The sequence below is a fragment of the Rhineura floridana genome, chromosome 2 (genome assembly GCF_030035675.1).
Source record: "Rhineura floridana isolate rRhiFlo1 chromosome 2, rRhiFlo1.hap2, whole genome shotgun sequence".
Classification (NCBI taxonomy): Eukaryota; Metazoa; Chordata; class Lepidosauria; order Squamata; family Rhineuridae; genus Rhineura; species Rhineura floridana.
Window position 1 is genome coordinate 167,685,640 of NC_084481.1, and position 23,581 is coordinate 167,709,220.

The 23,581-nt window shown below is 42.6% G+C and overlaps 1 protein-coding gene across 1 annotated transcript in view; it reads left to right on the plus strand.

Moving 5' to 3' along the window:
- SPTBN5 (spectrin beta, non-erythrocytic 5) overlaps positions 1-23,581 on the plus strand; it is a 194,296-nt gene that overhangs the window by 143,749 nt on the left and 26,966 nt on the right. Inside the window, exons 53-61 of the mRNA XM_061611348.1 lie at positions 755-967; positions 2,140-2,336; positions 6,147-6,351; positions 6,872-7,066; positions 7,794-7,949; positions 9,201-9,418; positions 9,849-10,038; positions 18,941-19,117; positions 19,914-20,018. Of these exons, the coding sequence (XP_061467332.1) occupies positions 755-967; positions 2,140-2,336; positions 6,147-6,351; positions 6,872-7,066; positions 7,794-7,949; positions 9,201-9,418; positions 9,849-10,038; positions 18,941-19,117; positions 19,914-20,018 (1,656 nt within the window). The remainder of the gene's footprint in view (positions 1-754; positions 968-2,139; positions 2,337-6,146; positions 6,352-6,871; positions 7,067-7,793; positions 7,950-9,200; positions 9,419-9,848; positions 10,039-18,940; positions 19,118-19,913; positions 20,019-23,581) is intronic.

Here is a 23,581-nt window from a genome sequence, read left to right on the forward strand (position 1 = left end):
TTTCTCCTGCATTTTTAGATATCTCTCTTTGGACTCGCTGCGAATGAACTGGAGAGTGGGAGGGGCCTGATGCCCCTAGTCTTGACTTCAAAAACATTCTTGCCTTCGGACGATAGGTGGAGCTATAACCCGCTTGATGGCAGTCCTCCTATGAAAATCACCCTTCAGGTGAGACCAATGGTCCATTTCCTTGTTTTGCCCTCATGTGGGAAAATTTTACAGACAATATTAGACATAAGTTTAAAAACTTGTATAAAATATATTAACACCAACTCAGTCTCTTTTAGGCTATTTGAAAAGAATAATCAATGAAGACTATTTAGAATTAACAATGTTTTACTAATTGTGGTCAAGCACAACCCGGGGAGAGTTAATCTTTTTGACTAATTGCCTGCTACTCTGAACTGTCACTGTTTTACTGTTTTATTGTTGTACTGCATTTATTATGATGTATTTTTAATTGAGTTGTACGTTGCCTAGAGTGGCCATTGGCCAGATAGGCGACTTATAAATTAAAATTATTATTATTATTATTAAGCTAGTTATAGCCAGTAACTGGAAATCTTCAAAATGTTTAGATAAACAACAATGGTGTAACAAAATCTCTGAAATAGCTTTATTAACCAAACTTACCTATTTTTTAAAAAATGGGAGAATTTTGGCTTGTCACTAGTATCCATGAGAACTGTGAAACAGGGAAGGTAAATATTTTTGTTTTAAAAATATGCTTTGTCTGTTTTGTTTTATTAAACAGAATTTAGAGAATGAGATTAGCAGCCATGATGCCTTAATTAAAGCAGTGATCAGCACTGGCCAGAAGATGGTGAGGGGAGGGCACGCTGCATCGTGGGATATCATGGAACAGGTGAAAGCACTGGAGGTTTCCTTAGGCAGCCTGAAGGATGAGGCTCAGGAGAGAAGAAAGCTGCTCATGCAATCTTATGAAGCCCAACATTTCCTCACTGAGGTAAGATAAGGCTGGGATCCCTTGTTCAACTTTTATGAGTTTCAAAGGGTCAAGGGCTTTCTGATGGGTTGGTCAATAAATTGTTAGCGCTTGAAGGGAAACATAAGACATGGAAACCACTATCTTGCTAAATTTGACTGTCCTGCCCTTTAAAATGATTTGTATTTGATTTTATTGTTTGTTTTAAATTGGGCAAGTCATTATGAAATTATCACAGTAAATTACCTTCATTTGCCATTTCCTTAACTTAAATCACCCTCACATTACTATTACTCACTGGGTGAGTGAGTAGGAGACATGTACCAATATTGTACCTGTCTTTTTTTCTTCCTGCACAGCTAATATCAGTGTCCAGGTGAGAGATTTGAACTGAGACTGTGGTTCAGGATGGGAGAATGGATTAACCTGCCCTCTCCCAGGGAGGTTAATCCAGGTTTAATCCAAATCGGCCTATCCCCACCCCACAGCTGCCTTTCAATGAAATAAAAAGACATTGGGAGTTCCAGTCACTGATATCTCACATCAGGGGACAGGGAATTCTGAAGGAGAATTCTCAGGACCCTAACCAGACATTAATTCCCTGGATCCTGTGTGTGTGGTGTGTGTGTGTGTAATCATGATTATTAATGTGAAATAAAAGTAATGTCAGTTAGTAGTGCACTACATATACCCCTCTGTCTTTTCAGGCTGTAGCCTTCAGGCTATACTAGACATGACTAAATATGTCATTAGAAACTGCATCGGGGTTTTGAAATGTAATAATAAGCTGGAGAGTGATTATCAACAGGACTGTAGTGCACAGGGGAAGGTTTAGCCCTTCCCTTCCCAACAGTGGTCCCAGTGAAAATTGCCCCTGTGCTGCAATTAGCATCTATGGGAGCTTTTTTTCCTAAAGCTAATAAAAGTACTGGTGATGGGTAATGTTTGTCAGGATCACAGCTGGGAAGCAAACAGTTAAACCCCACTTCTCCGTGTGCTATGATCCTACTGAAAATTGCTCCATGTCTATTATTAATTTTTTAAAACTTGACTTAGTTTCTAAGGTGTACCTCATGATGTTGTCTCATTTGGCCCTTAATGAGATATGTCTGTTAAATACAGATCTTTTTCAGCAGATTGTAGGCAAAGATCTGTTTTTCATTCACGTTCCATTACCACTGCATTTCTTTAAGCTTTTGGAAGTAGAATCCTGGGTGGCAGAGAGAGGACTTGTCCTGGAAACCCCAGATTATGGGAAGAATGAAGAATCAACTCAAGCACTGCTCCGTAAAGTGGAAGCTGCCAAATTGGACCTAGAGGGATTCAAGCCCCGGATTGGGAAATTGAGAGAAACAGGAATGTACCTCTCAGCCAGTGACAACCCAGAAAGGTAGGTGAATGGATGACAGATGGTTGATCATTGTCAAATAGATACATGAGGACCAAACTAGGAACTAGAGAGAGTAACTCACATGTACATTAGGGATGGGGGGGGGAATTGATTCAGTTCACATTTAAAAGCAAATATACTAAATTTGCATTTTTTGAAACAATACACAAACCACAACACAGACATCATTTGAAATTCACATTTTCCAAATGTTGCAATGCATTTCTTCAGGCCAGGTAACATATACAAGAATGCATATGCTGTGGCAAAATAGACATAAAAATGGAGATATTAAAATTAGAATAGCATACAAAATGCATTACATTAGGGGAAATTGCTTTGCAAAAATGTTTACATTAGACAAAATTTCAAGAAAAAATGTGTACATTAGGAAAAATTCACACTAAAATGCTGATGAATTTGCTGATGCTATTTATTCTGGGTGGTGGGTCTCCAGTGAGCCATTGAGTTCTCCACCCATGACAGATTTGCACATTTGTTTGCAAGTGGTCATCAGTTGTCTCCATTAAACTGAAAGGAAGCCCCTGGGCAGACAGCACTCCTGTGCGTAAATCAGAGTGCACACACAAGCTGCTCTGGATCACTCTGAATCTTTCATACTGATTGTGTGACTATTAATATGGTATCTATATTCCTTGTCACCTTTGAAAGACATAAATTCCATACACATTTCCATATACTGGCCTTTCTGAAATATGATCCCCTTTTGTAGATTATTCATTCATACAATAAGTTTGCACGTGCTGTTACCTGACTGACAGTGTCTGAAAAAATGTACCATTGGTCTCACCTGAAAGGTGATTTTCATAGGAGGTGGGCCATCACTGCGGGTATTAGCTCCACCTATCGTGCGAAGGCAAGAATGTTTTTGAAGTCTAGACTAGGGGCATCAGGCCCCTCCCACTCTCCAGTTCATTCGTAGCGAGTCTAAAAAGAGATATCTAAAAATACAAGAACAGGGCCAACAGGCCTGCCAGCAGGAAAATAACACAATAGTCACATGCATAATAACATGACTCTAACATAACGATATAACAGGACTAAAAGTCTTGACTTCACTTTTACATTTAAACATAATAGCGTAACAGTCATATGAAGCCCATTAGAAAATATCTAATCCTCCAACTGGGAGGGTCGTGATGGCCCACTCCTATGAAAATCACCTTTCAGGTGAGACCAATGGTACATTTTCCATAGGAGGTGGGCCATCACTGCGGGATGTACCAAAGCAGCCCATATAGGGAGGGACCACCCACATGTTAATCCTTATTAAGAACCTGTTGCAACACTCGTCTGCCGAAAGAAGCGTCAGCAGAGGCATAACGATCAATTTTATAATGCCTTATAAACGAGTGAGGAGTAGACCAGACTGCAGCCCTACAAATATCGGCAACAGGAGCATTAGTGGCAAAAGCAGCCGAAGTGGCAGCTGATCTGGTAGAATGAGTCATTATACTAGCTGGAACTGACAGCTTCAGAGACTCATATGCTAAAGTAATACATGCCCTTAACCAATGGGATAAGGTTGGATTGGATACTTTATGCCCCATAGACCTTGGATGAAAGGATACAAACAGAGACTCCGTTCGTCGAATCTCTTGGGTTCTAGACAGGTAGGTTTTGAGAGCCCTCCGGACATCTAATGAATGCCAAGCCTTCTCAAGAGGATGGATAGGATTCGGGCAAAAGGAAGGCAAAACAATGTCCTGGTTGCAATGGAAAACTGAATCGACCTTGGGACGGAAGGAAGGATCAGTCTTCAGCACAACAGAGTCCTTATGGAAGACGCATAGGTGTCGAGCAGAAGACAATGCGCCCAACTCCGAGACGCGTCTGGCAGATGTGATTGCGATCAGGAACAAGACCTTGAAGGACAGCATACGTAGGGGCACAGTCCTGATGGGTTCAAACGGAGGACGTTGTAAAGCCTGTAGAACTTTTGGCAAACTCCATGAGGGAAACCGATGGACAACAGCCGGAGAACGTAGGGCGACTCCCCTCAAAAAGCGTTTGATGAACGGATGTGAGGAAATATGAGCTCCAGGTGATGACACTGAGAGAATGGACGACAGAGAAGATGCATGTCGACGTAGAGTGTTGGGTCGAAGTCCCATCATAAAGCCACTATGGAGATATTGCAGCACCTGATGCATAGTAGCCTGAGCTGGATCGTGGTGGTGGGACTGGCACCACTTGGAGAAAGCCACCCAAGTATGTTGATAAATACGAGTGGTAGATGGTCTTCTCGAGGCCAAAATAATATCAATCACAGTGTCAGACAGTCCAGCTGACCTCAAATGTCCCCGTTCAAACGCCACACTGTTAGATTGAGCCAAGTAGGGTCCTGGTGCCATAGTGGACCCTGAGATAGAAGGTCTGGCTTGACTGGAAGTGTCCAAGGATCCATCATTGACATTGCCAGAAGATCTGAGAACCACGGTCGGCGTGGCCAAAATGGTGCTATCAGAACCAGCTGTGCTCTCTCGGTTCGCGCCTTCCTCAAGGTTTTGGCTAACAATGGTATGGGAGGAAAGGCGTACAAGAGACCGTCTGGCCACGGTGTTGTCAGAGCATCCACTGCTTCCGCTGTTGAGTCCAGGTATCGGGCAAAGTACCTGGGAAGCTGGCAATTGCAACTGGAACCAAACAGGTCGACTGAGAGGGCGCCGAAGCGACATTGGAGACGATGGAAAATGTCTGGATGAAGTTTCCATTCTCCCAGAAAGCTCAAAAGCGGCCAAAAAACAAAGAGAACCGCAGCCACGGTCTCTGTGGGAACCCTCAAATAAGCCTCAAACAAGTAAGGGAAAAAAGAAGCTTAAAGAAAAGCTCAAAATTGGCCAAAAACATAGAGAACCGCAGCCGCGGTCTCTGTGGGGACCCTCAAACTTAAATGGGAAGTTAAACACAGACAGGGAAAGGAAGGACTTGAAGACAAATAAACAGACAAATACGCAAAACTTAGCTAAATGCTTCTTGCTATGCTATAGATCCAATCTTGTTCGTACGAAGGCAAGAATGAACTGGAGAGTGGGAGGGGCCTGACGCCCCTAGTCTTGACTTCAAAAACATTCTTGCCTTCGCACGATAGGTGGAGCTAATACCCGCAGTGATGGCCCACCTCCTATGGAAAATCTTCTAATCTCTTCTGCACCATTGTTCTGCAAGCAGTTGTTTTAGGGCTTCTTGTTCTTCAATACGTTTTTTTCAGATCCCATGTTAACTATTGTACTCTAGTAGCCTTTGTATCCTTACAAGGGATCCTGGGGCTCACCTCCCACATTGTGCAGTACAAGCACAAATTCTGCACAACGTTACACAACATACATGCTTACATTTTACTGCAATCATTATGATGTAAGGCCAACTGCCTGCTCTTGATTGTCAGAATGCCTGAACCCACTAAGAAGTTTATTGTGGATTGCAAAATGTCAGTTTTGGCTTGTGGTGAATGACTTGGATGGCCCATTTCCCATGAGTAGGGTGCCATCATAGGCACAGAAAAAGTGGCCTTGGTGGTTGTGTACACTGATCTTTGAGCTTGTATAAAATATGATTACAACCTGAATGAATACCCTGCACTAATTTTGCAAATCATGACTGCACCTTGGGGTCACACATTTATACTACTGATACCTATCTCACCTGTCTATTATAAAACTTCAGATCAAGACCAATAGTTTACTAGTAATGACAAGGGCAGTGTGGGTGAAATGTGCTGGGTACATAATAGTGACAGAAACTGGTATGGATGTTTTCTAAGGTTGTTAATTTTTCTTCCCCTAGCAGCTCAGTTATACTTCCCAAGCTCCAGGCTATTCTGGAAGAGTATCTCTCTCTCCTACAGAGAGCTGAGAGCCAAAGAAAAGCTCTGCAAGAGCAATCACAACTGCATCAATATGAGAGGGAAATCCGGTTGGTGGATGCTTGGCTTTCAAGCAAACAGAGCGTGGCTGAATCAGATAACTATGGCCAGGATTTAGAGGATGTTGAGGTAAAACAGATTTTGTCCCTTGTGAGCAGGAAGACCTTGACCAGACCATTTTATAAGCTTTAGATATTATTGTGCCATTGAAAGACACTTCAGAGTTTGGCATAGATCCACAGAGAGCTCTGGATGATATATGTGGGTCACTCACAGAAGGTGTGAACACAATCCTAACCATACCCTATTGAATTCAATGGGGCTTACTCCTTGGTAGGTGGAATTAGGATTGCAGCCTGTGTGCAGTAACGTTTAATGCTTTTGAACAATAATGGAACAACCAGGCTTCCTGGCACCCAACTCTGAGAACAAAAATATCACCCCCTTTTTCCCCATCCAGCTGGATGAGAGTTTCTGGGATTCCATTCATTGCACACCTTTAAGTTTATTTGTTTTTTAAATCTAGTGACTTTACAAACTGTTGTTTACCATTTCTTAAATATTATAACAAGAGCAATATGCTGAAGTTTTTGTAACTGTTGGAGCTTCTGAATATGCTAGAGACATAATTTATCTTCTTATCCTACAGATTCTAGAGAAAAAGTTTGAAGATTTTATAAATGAAGTAAGATCTCTAGGGCATGCCAAGGTTCTCCTGATAAATGACTTGGCATCCCAACTCAAGGGAGTGTGTCACAACCAAATAAGTGATATTCAGAAGAAGACCCAACAGGTCAATGACACATGGAAGAACTTGCATCAGGCCATCCAGATAAGGGCAGAGGTAGGGTCCTAAGTTTCCCGGTGTCCTGACTGACTATTTATAACAATGCCATTTCTATTACTAAAATACATCAATTGTACTCTATGAGCCAATTCATTTCCAAAAATTATTGAGTTAAGTTTATCACCATAATCCAATACAGTAGGGCCCTGCTTTTCAGCAGCCTGCTTTTCGGCGTTCCACTAATACGGCGGCTTTCAATTAGAGTAAGGCTCTACTCATACGGCACTTGTTCCGCTTTTACAGTGTTTTTCAGGCGGCAGGCACCATTCTATTGAATGAGTTCCACTTTTCAGCAGGTTTCGCTTTTAGGTGGGGGTCTGGAACGTAACCCGCCGTATGAGTGGGGCCCTACTGTACCTATGTACAGGACCACATGGAGAAACCTGTTCATACTTATAGTTCCTGTGATCATTTCAGCTACTAATTATAATTGGTAGTGCATGTCACTGAACAGTACACACAAATTCATTCCTTCTATCTTGGGATAGGCTTGCTTGACAAAACAAGCTAACTTTTGAATCTGTGAACCAACCCCATGACATTTTTATAAAAAGCATCCCAGGGACAGACAAAGCTTTCACAGGGTCTAATATTCAGAGTGTAATTTTAAGGCTGCACAATGCATAGTATTTTTAACTACATGAATCAGCATTCCTGTTTTCATGTCTGCTGCAAAACTGTGACTAGAAGGTTGGCTTTGCTAACATATATTTTCCTTCATCAGAATCTCAGAGCTGCTCATCAGGTTCACCAATATGATCGTGACGTGGATGATCTAAAGGGGTGGATACAAGAGAAAGAGGCTGTTGTAGGCAGAGAAGATTATGGCTATGACCTGGCTGGTGTGCAGACCCTCCTCAGCCAACATGAGGGAGTTGAGGTAAGTGGAATTGGCCACCTTGAAACAATTACATCAAGGATAGTCATCATAGTGCCCTCCAGATGTTGGTGGACTCAGACTCCCATCATCCCCGGACAGTGTGGCCAATGATCAGTCATGAGAGGACATCTGGAGGGCACCACATTGGCCGCCCCTGAACTGCATGATGAATGAAACCAAAAGATCCTGCATTTTTCTTTGTGAAGGTTGCAACACTACTCTTCTTGTCCCTTCCAGAAAACACTAAACTGCTACAGATCAGTTTATTTTGGGTTCATGTCAGTTTTGCTTTTGTTCATTCATTTCTGCAACATACTGGAGAGGGGTGATTTAAACTGTGTGAAAATTTGTATACATTCTGGCACTTTTTTTAAAAAAAAGCAGGCTTTTTAAACTCTGCTCTTAAAGCTTCAGTTCTTTTAATGACCAGCTGGGATGGAAACAGTTCAGGTAGCCAAATGGAATCGCTGCTACTGGGTGAAAGTTGAGATGAGAGAGGGCCCAAAAGGCAGATGGTCTCCCAGCAGAGGTGATGAAATAGCCCCACTTCCCTTCTCTCTCCCTGCTCTGCAGCCTGGTACTCTGCAGCTTTTTTGTGCTGAGAATTGTTTTGCCATATTTGGAGAAGGGGGGAAACCGAAGGAGAACTATCGTCTAATCCGTATATTAGTCAAGGAAGTGCACGTCAGGCCAGTTTGCTTAAAAATATGGACAGAACAAAATCCTTGATCAAGTCTATTATCTACACAATCAGATTGGTATTTCAGCTTACCAGGCATCTAAAGTTAGTGTTCCAGGCTCACACCTGCCTAAAGTGCCTTTTGTCTTGAAAGCAATGGGGGAGATGGATGTGGGAGGCAAAGGTAACATGCACATCCTCAGGGCACCTGCTGACCACAAATAGATAAATTGTTAAGGAACAATTAAGAACTTTTACAAGTTCACTCAACATTGTAAAGCATTCATATGAGATTATGAGAGAGAGAGAGAGAGAGAGAGAGAGAGAGAGAGAGAGAATTACTATCTCCTGCAGACTCAGTATTGATTAATGCCTTCTGTTTTTGGGGGGGAAGAGCCATAGCTCAGTGGTAGAGCATCTGCCTTGCACGCAGAAGCTCCCAGATTCAATCCCTGGCAGCTGCAGGTAGGGCTGGGAGAGATCCCCTGCCTCAAATCCTGGAATGCTGCTAGACAATGCTCATGGTCTGACTTGGTATAAAGCACCTTCGTATTATCCTTTCTGTGTTTCAGAGGGAATTAGCAGCCATTGCAAAAGAGCTGGAAAGGGTCAGAGGAGAGGCCTGGCACCTTGGCCGCCTGTACCCTCATCCCAGAGACAATATGATGAATAGACTTGCAGAGGTGGACGAGTGCTGGGAGGAACTGGACAGAAAGTGTGTGGAGAAAAAGCAGAAGCTGCAGCAGGCAGAACAAGTCCAGATCTACTTCAATGACTGCAGGGAACTAATGTATGTATGAACTGGTTGGGGCCTTCCTGTCTTCCCTTCACAGTATGATGATTTTTCCATGTATTATTAAAGCAGTAAAGGTGAAACAGGCACACTAGAATCAGCTATTAAACTCCAGTTTATTTCTGTGTGACCAATATATCATCCTAGGGGTGCAAGGTTTCTTTTATTTAATATTTGTATGCTGTTTTTCCAGCAACAAACTTGAGCCCAAAGTAGGTCACAGTAGCAAATCATTAGAAACAACATGTAAATAATAGTTCCATCAACTCAGCAATATGGTCCTATCAAAAGCACAGCAGCATATCAGAAAAACAAAGACAAATCAGTAAGCATTTAATGCAATTCAGTATGAATACATGATCATTCCCAATGGTTTATCACAAGCTATTTGTACCATCAGTGCCTTCCTTTTGGTTGACTTCTTCAGGGCCTGGGCCAAGGAGATGCATGCCCTGATTATATCTGAGGAAATGGCAAGTGACCTTCTTGGTGCTGAGCTGCTCATTAAACGCCATGAGGAATACAAGCGTGATATAGAGAAGCAGTGGCTGAAATACGAAGATCTGGCGCAAGCTGGAAGCAGCCTGGTGAAAGGCGGGCACTTTATGTCCATAGAGGTAAGCTATCAGCCTTTCCCAAACTTAGGGTCCCCAGTGTTGTTGGACTACAACTCCCATCAGCCCCAGCCAGCATGGCCAATGATCAAGAATAATGGGGATTGTAGTTCAGCCACATTCGAGGACCCCAAGGTTGGACAAGCCTGGGTTAGATGTTATTGAATGGACTTAACAAGAGGAAACTAGTTAGGGAGAGCAACTTGTGGGACTATAAAGGACCAGGGAATACATCTTGTTCCATAGTCTTTTCCCCGGAGCAAATCCCCCCTCTCATCCAGGAACTGAAGAGACCCAGACCTGTTTAACTTCAGCAAAGCTGCTGCATTATGTACCCTCAGGCCAACCCAAAATTTGGGGTTGCCAGGACCATGCTTCTCCCACAAGGAGCATGATTTTGCCCCTGAACTCGTGCTGTGCCTCCAAAACACAGTTGGGGATAATCCCCTGCTTTTCTCTCAAGCTTGAAATTAGGGAGGAGAGTCGATGCAATGCAAAAACAAACCCCCTCCTTTCTCTAGCTCAGACCAGGTGTTCAGAGCCTATTCCAGGCTTCCTCCAAACACTGGGATCATCCTTTCTTTGGCATTTCTAGGACTGGGAGGAATCATGGGGCTCATCACACTCACCATAGGCTGTTGAGGATGTGTCATGGTGAGTAATGTGAGGAAATTTGTGGACCCCTGCCTGGGACTCAGTTATCTGTGCAAGGGCCCAAGGTGATTAGTTCTGTATAAATGATTTTTGTACATAAGAAGAACATAAGAGCTTGCTGGATAAGGCCAATGGCCCATCTGGTCCCGCATCTTGTTCTCCCAGTAGCCATCCAGATGCCTATGTGAAGCCAGCAAGCAGGACATGAGCACAAGAGTACTCTCCCCTCCTGCAGTAACTTGTGTTCAGAAACATACTGCCTCTGACCCACAGTTCCTAGTTCTTCTCTGTTCCCTACTTTTGCATTCCAGTCCCCCATGATTATCAGCACATCTTGTTTTGGTGTATGATCAATTTCTTCCTGTACTTCTGTGTAAAATCTCTCCAATTCCTCTTCTTCTGCGTTTGCCATTGGAGCATAGACATGGATGATGGTTATGTTAATAGGTTTCCTGTTGCGTCTCTTTGATATCACTCGCTCAGAGCTTGCGTTAGAGCGCCTAATTGCTTTTGCTACATCACTTCTTACTATTAAAGCAACCCCATTTCTTCTTAATTTCCCATTTCCTGAATAAAATATTTTGTAGTTGCCTGGTTGAAAATTTATTTATTTATTTATTTATTTTATTTAATTTATATACCGCCCTAAGCCCGAAGGCTCTCTGGGCAGTGTACAAAAAGATAAAAAACAAGCAATATATAAATACAATAAATCAAGAAAACAAAACAAACAATAAAAGAACCAAACAACATCCAAAAATACAAATAATGATGAAAATACCATTAAAACACACATTAAAATGCCTGGGAGTATAAAAAGGTTTTCACCTGGCGCCGAAAAGATAGTAGCGTCGGCGCCAGGCGCACCTCATCGTGGAGGCTGTTCCACAGTTCGGGGGCCACCACAGAAAAGGCCCTGGTTCTACTCACCACCCTCCGAGCTTCTCGATGGGATGGCACTCGGAGGAGGGCCTTAGATGTTGAGCGCAGTGTCCAGGTAGGTTCATATTGGGAGAGGCGCTCCACCAGGTATTGCGGTCCCATGCCGTGTAAGGCTTTATAGGTCAAAACCAGCACTTGAAAATGTTCCATTCCCGTCCCTTTTAATTCACTCACGCCAAGTATTGTAATGTTAATACATTCTATTTCTTGGTTTTTATCATAGCATAGAATAGTAGAGTTGGAAAGGGCCTATAAGGCCATCAAGTCCAACCCCCTGCTCAATGCAGGAATCCAAATCAAAGCATTCCCGACACATGGCTGTCCAGCTGCCTCTTGAATGCCTCCATGATGGCTAAGCTCTGCCTCCAGTCGGAAGCAATATGCTTCTGCATACCATAGAAGGGGAGAGTGCTCTTGCACTAAGGTCCTTCTCGGAGCTTCTCATATGCATAAGAACATGAGAAGAGCCTGCTAAACTGGGCCACAGGCCCATCTTATCATAGAATCATAGAATAGTAGAGTTATAAGGGGCCTATAAGGCCATCAAGTCCAACCCCCGGTTCAATGCAGGAATCCAAATCAAAGCATTCCTGACAGATGACTTTCCAGCTGCCTCTTGAATGCCTCCAGTGTCGGAGAGTCCACTACCTTTCTAGGTAATTGGTTCTGTTGTCATATGGCTCTAACAGGACATTTTTCCTGATGTCCAGACGAAATCTGGCTTCCTGCAACTTGAGCCCATTATTCCATGTCCTGCACTCTGGGACGATCGAGAAGAGATCCCGGCCCTCCTCTGTATGACAACCTTTCATGTACTTGAAGAGTGCTATCATATCTCCCCTCAGTCTTCTCTTCTCCAGGCTAAACATGCCCAGTTCTTTCAGTCTCATCTCATAGCGCTTTGTTTACAGTCCCCTGATCATCCTTGTTGCCTTCCTCTGAACCCATTCCAGTTTGTCTGCATCCTTCTTGAAGTGCGGAGACCAGAACTGGATGCAGTACTCAAGATGAGGCCTAACCAGTGCTGAATAGAGGGAAACTAATACTTCACGTGATTTGGAAACTATACTTCTGTTAATGCAGCCTAATATAGCATTTGCCTTTTTTGCATCCATATCACACTGTTGGCTCATATTCAGCTTGTGATCAACGACAATTCCAAGATCCTTCTCACATGTCATATTGCTGAGCCAAGTATCCCCCATCTTATAACAGCACATTTGATTTCTTTTTCCTAAGTGTAGAACTTGGCATTTATCCCTGATGAATTTCATTCTGTTGTTTTCAGCCCAATGCTCCAGCCTATCAAGGTCCCTTTGAATTTTGTTTCTGTCTTCCACAGTATTAGCTGTGCCCCCCAATTTTGTATCAACTGCAAATTTGATAAGCATGCTCTGTACCTCCTCATCCAAGTTGTTAATAAAACTGTTGTAGAGCACTGGGCCCAGGACCGAGCCCTGTGGTACCCCACTCGTTACTTCCACCCAGTTTGAGAAGGAACCATTGATAAGCATTCTTTGAGTACGATAGTGGAGCCAGCTGTGGATCCACCTGAAAGTTGTTCCATCCAGCCCACATTTAGCTAGCTTGCTAATCAGAATATCATGGAGCACTTTGTCAAAAGCTTTGCTGAAGTCAAGATATACTACATCCACAGCATTCCCACAGTCTACAAGAGAGGTTACCCGATCAAAAAATGAGATAAGATTAGTTTGGCAGGATTTGTTCTTCATAAATCCACATTGGCTCCTAGTAATCACTGCATTGTTTTCAAGGTGCTTACAGATTGACTGCTTTATAATCTGCTCCAGAATTTATCCAGGAATTGATGTTAGGCTGACTGGTCTGTAGTTCCCAGTTTCCTTCTTTTTGCCCATTTTGAACATAGGGACAACATTAGCTCTCCTGCAGTCATCCGGCACTTCACCAGTCCGCCATGATTTTGCAAAGTTAATAGACAGCGGTTCTGAGAGTTCTTCAGCCAGTTCCTTCAATACTCTAGGATGCAGTTTATTGGGCCCTGCCAGTTTGAATTCGTTCAAAGTGATTAGGTATTCCTTGACTGTTTGTCTGTCAATCTCAAGCTCCAATCCTGTCCCTTCTACTTCATGTTTCCCAGGAGGGTCATAGACCCTTTTTTGGGAGAAGATTGAGCCAAAGTAAGAATTGAGCACTTCTGCCTTTTCTTTGTCATCTGTTATCACTTTGCCATCCTCATTGAGTAGCTGTGCCACCATTTCTTTTCTCTGTCTTTTATTATGGATGTACGGGAAGAAAGCTTTTTTGTTGCTTTTAGCATCTCTCACTAACCTCAGCTCATTCTCAGCTTTAGCCTTCCTGCAATTCTGTGATACCTGCCTGTACTCTTCCTTTGTGGCCTGGCCTTCTTTCCACTTCATGTATGTGTCCTTTCTTGTTTTCAGGCCATCTTTAAAATTTTTGGGAAGCCACATTGGCTTCTTCTGCTGTTTCCCACCTTTTTTCCTTGTTGGAATGGCTTGCCATTGCACTTTTACAATTTCCTTTTTTAGAAACTCCCACCCATCTTGGACTCCTTTTCTCATTAGGGTCACTTGTCATGGAACCGTACTTACAATTGTTCTGAGTTTATTAAAATCGGCTTTCCTGAAGTCCAGGGTGCGTGTATGGCTACTCTCAGTTTTTGCTTCTGTTAAAATCAAGAATTCAAGTATGGTGTGGTCACTTTCCCCCAGAGTTCCTGCAACTGCCACTTCATCCACTAAATCATCTCTATTGGTTAGAATCAAGTCCAGGATAGCTGATCCTCTGGTTGCTTCCTCCACTTTCTGTAGGAGAAAGTTATCTCCAACACAAGTCAGAAATTTATTGGAGGGGCCGTGTTTGGCAGAATTTGTCTCCCAACAGATATTGGGATAATTGAAGTCCCCCATTACTACTACATCATGACTCCTCGAAACATTGGCAATTTGCTTTTCAAAAGTTACATTCTCGACTTCTCCTTGATTGGGTGGTCGGTAGTAGACTCCAAGCACCACATTCCTTTTATTACTTGGCCAATTAATTTTAATCCAGATACTCTCGGTGGAGCTACCATGCTCATCTTCCTGTATTTCTGTGCAGGGATATATATTTTTAACATATAGCATGACTCCAGCTCCCTTTTTATTCCTTCTGTTCTTTTTGAACAAGTTATATCCTTCAATTGCCATATTCCAGTCATGGAAGTCATCCCACCACGTTTCAGTTATACCTATCAAGTCATAATTACCCTCCTGTATTAAGAGTTCAAGTTCGTCCTGCTTGTTTCCCATGCTCTGCGCATTAGTATACAGACATCAAAGTCCATGTGATTTGTGGCTTGGCTTCCTTACTACTTTTTTCTGAGGACTGTTACTGGGCCCTATTAGAGCCAATCTCTCTGTTCCTATTACTGTGTACAAGCCTTGACCAGTTGTTACCACCAAGTTTACGTTTCCCTCCCCCTTAGGATTCAGTTTAAGGCCCTCCTGATGAACTTCTCCATGCTGTGGCCAAACACGTTCTTCCCAGTCCTTGTGAGATGCAACCCATCACTTGCCAGTAGTCCATTTTCCAGGAAGCATAGCCCATGGTCTCAGAATCCAAATCTCTCACGTTGGCACCACCTTTGTAGCCATTCATTCACACGGAGTATTTTTCTTTCCCTTTCTACTCCTCTTCTAAGTACTGGAAGGATGGATGGAAAAACTATCTGGGCCCCAAAGTCCTTGAGTTTCCTTCCCAGAACTTCAAAGTCTGATGTGATTTCTTCATAGCTCCATTTGGCAGTATCATTTGTTCCCACATGGATGAGGAGAAAGGGATACCTGTTGGTGGGCTGGATGAGTGATGGCAACCCTTCCATCATATCACTAATCTGTCCTCTAATCTGTAGACAGCATACCTGGAGAGTCCATGGATCTTCTTGGCATACTTGGGTTTCGATCCCACACAGTAGGGAGTCTCCCACTGTTAATACTCTTCTCTTCTTGTTGTGGGGTGTGGTTTCATTGCCCCTGCTTGCCTGAGCTTCAGCCTCTTGCTCATTGTCACACAGGGTCTCCTGTAATTCTTCCACCACAGGCTGTCCTGCAGTCTCATCCTTGAGTGGTTGAAAGTGGTTCCATAGTTCCACTGGTTGACAATTTCTAACTTTTCCTGGTTCATGCTTCTCACATTCCATGTTCCTATTGTGTATGTCGTACAACTCTGGACTCTCCTTTCGCATCTGTACACATCAACCTCTGGGCTTCCTTTCAGCTTTGACCGAGTTACATCATTAGTCACAGTGCTACTCATACTTGTTATTCCCCAGTAGCTTACTGAGTGCCTTCTGACCTGGGGGTCTCATCTTCCAGCACTATCTCGTGTTGCATTTTTGATACTCTGTTCATAGCATTTTCATGGTAAGAGGTATTCAGAGGTGGTTTGCCATTGCCTTCCTCTGAGTCTGGATGCATCTTAGTCTGGTGTCTCAGCTTTGTCCATTACACCTTGGGTGACCCTGTTAGGAGTCTAGCCTCTTGGTCTAGACTCCTGACAGCATTGCATTCAGCTTTTTCAACACAGTCAAACCTCCTCACCACGTTAAGGTGTGCATCCTAGAGGGGGAACACACTCATCAGCCTTCATAAAATCAGACCACAAAGCAGTCAAAAATTAAGAGGAAGAAAAATGAAGAATCATTATGTCAAGGTATTTGCTGAACTCCAAATGAGAATGAGGTGGAATAGAACAGTCACTGAAAAAAATATTGATGGGTTCTGATTGTCACATAAAATGCGTTCTTTGAAAATATGGGCATGAAAAATATCAGTACAAGCATGGAAATCACATTTTCTGCCATTTCTATCAATTGTTTTTGTTTTGGCATTTTTATTCTTTAGTTGTGTTTAAATAGACATGGAAACACAATATCAGTATTTTAAATAATAAAGCAAACAGTGTCAAGTATACTTTTGTGGTGAAGGGGTTCAAAAGTAACTTTGCTAGGGAAATGCCATAACCATGACTAAAATGCTGTGAAGCCACCTGAACCATTTTTAGGCAAGGCTGAGGCCAAACTAGATGTTAGTTTAATTGCATGGCTAGCAACTACATGCAGTTTTTAAAGAATGTAATAGGTGCAGGAATGCCGATTTTCATTGGGACCCAGTTAATGGGAAATCCTTCCCTTCTCAGCCATGAGCCTGATGAAAACTGGCACTGTGCTGCTGCAATTAACCTTGTAGGTGAGGGGGTGGGCTCTCTTTAGCACCAGCTCACTTCAGGTCCACCCCAAATTGACTTTGAATCCAGTTTCTAAATTTTTGTCTCTAAATATTTATCAATACAGTCTAAAAGTACTGTAACAAATATTGCTCTTGTGCTTCACATATGATGTGGACGTGCATACTTGGAAGTTGGCAGCCCCAGCCTCATAACATGGGAGAGGCAAATTCAAGTTTATCCTCAGTTGCACAGCTCACAAACAGAACTTGGACATGTATTAGTACCTATGAGTCTTCCTTTCTTTTGGCGCTTATTCTGAGGAAGATCAAATATGGACGTGGTGTGCAAGGTTCTCTGGGAACTCAGGCAAGGCTTCAAAAAGAAATAAAACTAAATTAGTAAATCTCAGGTCTTGTGTTCTAAAAGCATAAGCTGTGTTGGGCAGAGTAGAAATGTAACATAATACAGAGTAAACAGGTCAAGTGTAAGGTCCTCAAGGGCTTCACCAAACATGTGGTCCTTCACAGACTATTAGGAAAGGGGGGAAGACGAGAGAGCTTCATTTGAAAAGCTCCCCATGGTCTGATATCTGTGTAACTTCATACACTGACCTTTACAATGATACTCAACTTGCCTTGTGTATGATTTGTAAGGAGATCTGGAGATCACGGGGGTAAAAACGGTTTCAGATTTTTTTAAAAAAGATCCTGTTGCTGCTGTGAATATCACTTTGCATACTTTAAGAAACCATGCTGTGTTTCTGAGTGTTTGAAATAAGTGAAAACCAGTTGTTAAGGCAACATTCTAAAGTGTAACAAACACATGAGCATTTTTCTATGCTACAGCTTTCCTCAGCAGATATATATAATAGCCTAAACAGAGATGTCTCCCTTTCTAGTTTGAGTCTGATCTGGCCACCCAAGCAAAATTTTCTCCCCCTGATTTTGGCAGTGACAGCAAAAGGAAAAATCAAAGTAGACACAGCACTGGGGGTGGGGGGACACAGCCCAGCATCCTGATGGGGATGCAAATTACTCCTTCCTTTTCATGAGATGGATTATTTGATTAGAGGATCTCCTCAGATGATCTGCATGGATCATGTGTGTCTGCCTGTGTCGTTTGTGTATGTACATGAAAATGTGTTGGGTGGCCACACCCAGTGCAGGCGTACATATTCTGGAGAGCTGGTCAAGGGTGAATTGGGCCAAAAGATGTTGGCCATCTGTGGCTAACATGGTTGGCAACCTACCAGCATTGCAGGCAATATCATACACCCAGTGAAAGCTTATGCCACATTAAATGTATTCATATTTATACTACCTTGAGGCCGCAATCCTACACATTTACCTGGGGATAAAGTCCATTGAACACAATGGGGCTTACTTCCAAGTAGACAAATACATGATTGCACATTTACACTCTTTATTGTTTCTGTTGCACAAGCCTTTATATGATTCTTCTTTAATATATCCTCATTTTTAATAGGGCCATCCTACTACAAGAACAGTAGCAATTTAAAGAATGCAATATACAGATGGAGGGCCTTCTTAGGGGTGGCACCACTGTTGTGTAACAGCTTCCCTAAAAAGGCCCACTAGACCATCTCATGGTTTACTTTTGATCATGTTGCTAAGACCTTTTAATTCACTCAGGCCTTTTAATTGGCACCTCTTTTTTTGAGAATGTGGATGTATTATCTTTCTAATATCTACTGATATTTGGTTAGTTCATTGTTTTATTATTGCTTTAATCTTAAATTTTTATTGTATGTCACTTTGGGTGCCTTTTGACAAAAAATATTTTATTTATTTATTTTTATTTAACAAAATTTATATACCTCTTGATTGTAAAAAAAAAATCCTCTAAGCGGTTTATAATGTCTTATACCACTAAACATATTACTAAGTCTTATAAATAAATAACATATCCTGGCTTTGCAAAATATAAAACCAGACTTGCAAAAAAGAGAATAGCCCCAAGAGGTTTTCTAGAGAGAGACCACAAATCCAGTCTCCCTAATGTGATGCTAAATGAAATATTTTCCTCTTTTATCTCCCACCCCCTCCTTTAATTTAAATCTTGGGACTTGTTCCTGTAGATTGAAGAGAAACTCTCTGAATTGTTGGAGCTGATGAGAAAGGTGAGGGAATGTTGGGACATGAAGAAGGATTTGTATGAGGAAAACTGGGAGATCCAATTACTGCAAAGGGAGCTGGACCTAGCTGAAACTTGGCTGACAGCCAAGGAGGGTTTTCTGTCAGATCCTAGCTATGGGGTAAGTAAGGATAGCATGAAGTTAAATGCTGAAATGCTTTTCTGGATACATAGCTCACTTAGCCTAGCGATTGCCTTTTGCTATGCTATCTCCTACAGCAAGAATGGCTAACTCATCGTTGGGGGGGTAATTTTTCTGGTCGCACAAGACCCCCTCCAATTTTGGTGGTGGCAGAAAAAAGAAAACAGTGAAATAGTCACAGTTTTGGAATGGGTGGCAGGGTGTGTGTGTACACATGCAAGAGTGTGGGGAGGGTGCATGAGAAAGAGACACTGTGGGGTCTCCACATCCACCACTGGCATGAGTTCCCTGGAGGGTTGGCCAAGGGTGAATGCAGCCCGTAGACCACAAAAGGTTGGCTGTTCCAATTTCCCCTGAGTCATGCCTCTTTATTTCTTGGTTATGGGCACAGAAGGTTAGCCGTCCCTGTCCTACAGCATGAACAAACACCTTGGAAATAAATCATGAGTGTCACAGGGTTGCAACTAATCTGTATGTTGCATAATAACACATAACATCTGCCATATTAATGCCAGTTCTAATCAGTCTGTGGCTATAGATAAATGTTACAAATTGAATCTTCCTGCCACATGAACTGAGCAAGTGTCTAAATATTATTGCTTCCTAAGTGTTCAAGATCAAGATGAGGCAACGTGAATTGTCACACAAGCCTCATCTATTTCATATGAAGCTTCATATCTAATTATGTCAACCAACTCTGAACAAACTCATTCTCTTACGCTTCTCATGGCATTTCTGCATTTGAGTGATAGTCTCTATTGATTTTCTTCCCCAGCATTCTGTCTCTGATGTTGAGCACCTCTTGAAGAAACATCAAGACTTTGAGAAAATGCTAAAGGCCCAAGAGGAGAAATTTGAACAGCTGAATAGAAAGACAAAGGTGATGTAACAACAGCTTATGAAGACTTGTTAAGGCAGGACATGTTGCTTGCACAAATACAAATGATATAAGTACCTCTCATCACTTTTCCAAACAGATTCTGGGCCCATGAGATTTCACAATTCAACCAAAGTCTGTTTCTTACCTTGTGTTTAGCATTCTCTTTGTGGCTGTTTACATGCTGCACAGCTCAAGTCTATTAACAATGTCCCAGTTAGATTATTTTTAGAGCAAATCCAGCTTCTGGAAGAAGTGTGTGTAGCACGCAGAAGGGCTGGCAAAGCGTGTATGGGCTGGCAAACACACAATAGCCCCCTCCCAGCCATAAAATGGCACCTCTGGCTCTAACCCTGAGGTTGTACAGCACCACCCCAATGTCCACATATTAGGTGTGAGTACTTCGGGGCAGGGCCAGAGGTGAAGCTACACAACTGCATTCTGAGAGGAAGGGCAGGATATAAATCTAATAAATTTATTTATTTATTTATTTATTATTTAATTTATTAGTCGCCCATCTGGCTGGTTAACCAGCCACTCTGGGCGACGTACAAGATAGAAACAATACATTAAGCATTAAAAATTTAAAACATAACAATAAAAGCCTAACCCATCTTAAAAGCTTTCCTGAAGAGCCAGGTCTTCAAAGTCCGGCGGAAGGTCATCTCAGAAGGGGCATGACGGAGGTCATTTGGGAGAGAGTTCCATAGGGTGGGGGCCACTATTGAGAAAGCCCTCTCTCTAGTCCTCACCAGTCTCGCTGTTCTTACCAGTGGGTGTTGACGTGTGTGCGTTGTTGCGTGAAACAGCATACATTACGTTGGAGTTAAGTTGAGCAAGAAACGTCTTCAGAGCATTAGAGCATGTTAAGAGTCTTTATTAAGACATTATGGCCAGAGGCTTAAGAGTAAATACATGTAGAGTTTCTTCAGTCATCCCCCCCCCTCTGGGGGTAAACACAGAAGAGAACCTCTCAGTTCAGAGGCAATACACAGAAGACCAGCCTCACAGCTCAGAGGCATAATTCAGAAGACACAACTTACAGACTCTGTTAGAACTTTCCCAGTCTATCAGATGGTTACCATAGCAACGGCCTTGGCAGTCCGTTCCCAGACCGGGCTAAGACATAACTCCCCCTAGTTACAGTTTTGCAGACTTGATGGAAAACAGACTCAGTGACAGTGCGGTTCAATGGTCAACAATCTCCCCATTTTCCCATCATGTCTGTAATTCATTACAACAATAACAACAATACATTTCTCCAATACATCTTGCAATACATTTCAGTACAGTTCAGAATTACATCTCAGTACATTACAGTACATTTCAGAACATCTCTGTACATTTAGCTAGAACTTTATTCAATCAAACTTTGGCTCATTCCAAGCCTTGTCACCAGTTTGCCAAATTTCTCCTCACACAAAGGCTTGGTCATTATGTCAGCCACCATGTTTTTAGTGTCACAAAATGTTAGGTTAATAAACCCCTGCTGAACACAATCCCTTACGTGAAAGTATCTGACACTAATATGTTTTGTTCTTTTGGTATGAGCTTCTGATGTGGCTATCTTGATGCAGGTCTGATTGTCTTCATATACAGTAATCGGAAATTGCATATCAATGCCTATCTCCTGCATGAGCATTGCGAACCATTGTAGCTCATTACAGGCCTGTGATAGAGCCACATATTCTGCTTCTGCACTTGAGGTTGCCACCACATTTTGTTTCTTGCTACTCCAGTCAATGCATGACCCGTGCCACATCACAACTATGCCAGAGGTTGACTTACGACTGCTCAGTTCCCCTGCATGATCTGCATCCACAAAACATTCAAGATCTCCTGTCTTTGCTCCTGACAAAACCAGACTCTTTGTCTTCGTGCCTTTCAGATAATGCACTATCCTTTTAATCCCTTGCCAGTCAGCCTCTGAAGGATGCTCTACCTTCCGGCTTAAAATGCTGACTGCATTACATATGTCTGGGCGAGACACCTTCACCAAATATTGCAATTTCCCTATTATGTGCCTGTACTTCTCAGGTTCTGTACAAGGCGTCTCCTGCACATTCTGTTGGAAAGCCACAACCATTGGAGTCTTCACAACATTGCATTCTGTCATGTTGCATTCTTCTATGATCTGATTTATTTTACTTTCCTGACTCAATGTTATGCTTCCGTCTTCTGCACGCACAATATCCGTGCCTAAATAGTGTGTGACAGGCCCCAAATTCTTTGTGTCCACATGCCTGCCCAGTTGCTCATTAAATTCTCGTTCCTCTTGCTGCTCATGATAAAAATACATGATGTCATCAACGTAAACTGCACAGAACGTGGTTTTCATCCCCTGTCTCTTTATATACACACATGGATCTGCCTTGCATCTTTGGAATCCCATTCCATGCAACACTCTGTCCAATTTCTCATTCCAGCAGCGTGCACTTTGCCGCAGTACATATATTGATTTATGCAGTTTACACACGAACCCTTCCTTTGACACAGAACCCGGAGGCAGTTCCATATATATCTCCTCTCTTAAATCACCATGTAGGAATGCCGTCCCTATATCGTAGTGATTTACACTCATGTTCTGCATCGCTGCCAGCTTCAGCAGCACACGAATGGACTCATGTTTCACAACCGGGGCAAAAACAGCATCATAATCTGTCCCATGCTGCTGGGTGAATCCCTTGGCAACCAGACGTGCCCTGTACCTCTGTACCTCCCCGGAACTTGCTTTCTTCTTCTTAAACACCCATCTGCAACCTATGGCCTTTTCCCCCATAGGTAAATTTACTAATGTCCACGTGCCATTCTGTTCCATGGCTTTCAATTCTTCCTGCATGGCCTGTTGCCACTTATTTTTCTCAGCCTCAGGCATCAGCCTAATTTCATTAAATGAGGTTGGTTCCGCACATTCCACGGGCTTCATTTGAATGGTTAATGCCGACGGTGTCATAACAGCAGTCTGTTTACAGCCCTGACTGTCATTCTCTTTCCGCCCCATTAAACGCAAGGCATCAGCACACTTCACACCCACGGTCATTCTAAACATCCCTTGTGTCATAAAACCCTGACAGACAACTTTGCCTCTTCTCTGTATAAAACATTTTTCTCTATCAAATGTTAAACAATACCCAGAATACACCAGTTTTTGAACTGATAAAATATTATGAGCCAATTCTGGAACAAACAAACATTCTGACATTATCCCAAGTTTATTAAATCTCACCAGCCCACGGGCTTCCACCCGTTTATGTGATCCATCAGCAAGTTGCACAAAATCCTGCACTTTTTCTGAAGCATAAAACAAACTTCTGTCTTTAATTAATATATGGCTTGCACCACTGTCAAGAATCCAGTTAACAGGTGCTAAAGTTTGTGGCTTCTGTTTACAAACAAAGTTCACACTTCCCTGCTTCAAGCCTCCGTCCCTGGAGTTTTGCTTGATTGCACAGTCCCGCTGGAGATGCCGTCGATCTCCGCAAATAAAACAAGCCTTCAGCCTCTGCTGTTCCTGCTTGTTTTCCTGTCTGCTGCTGCTTTCTTCTTTCAGCTTGGCTTTTTGCTTT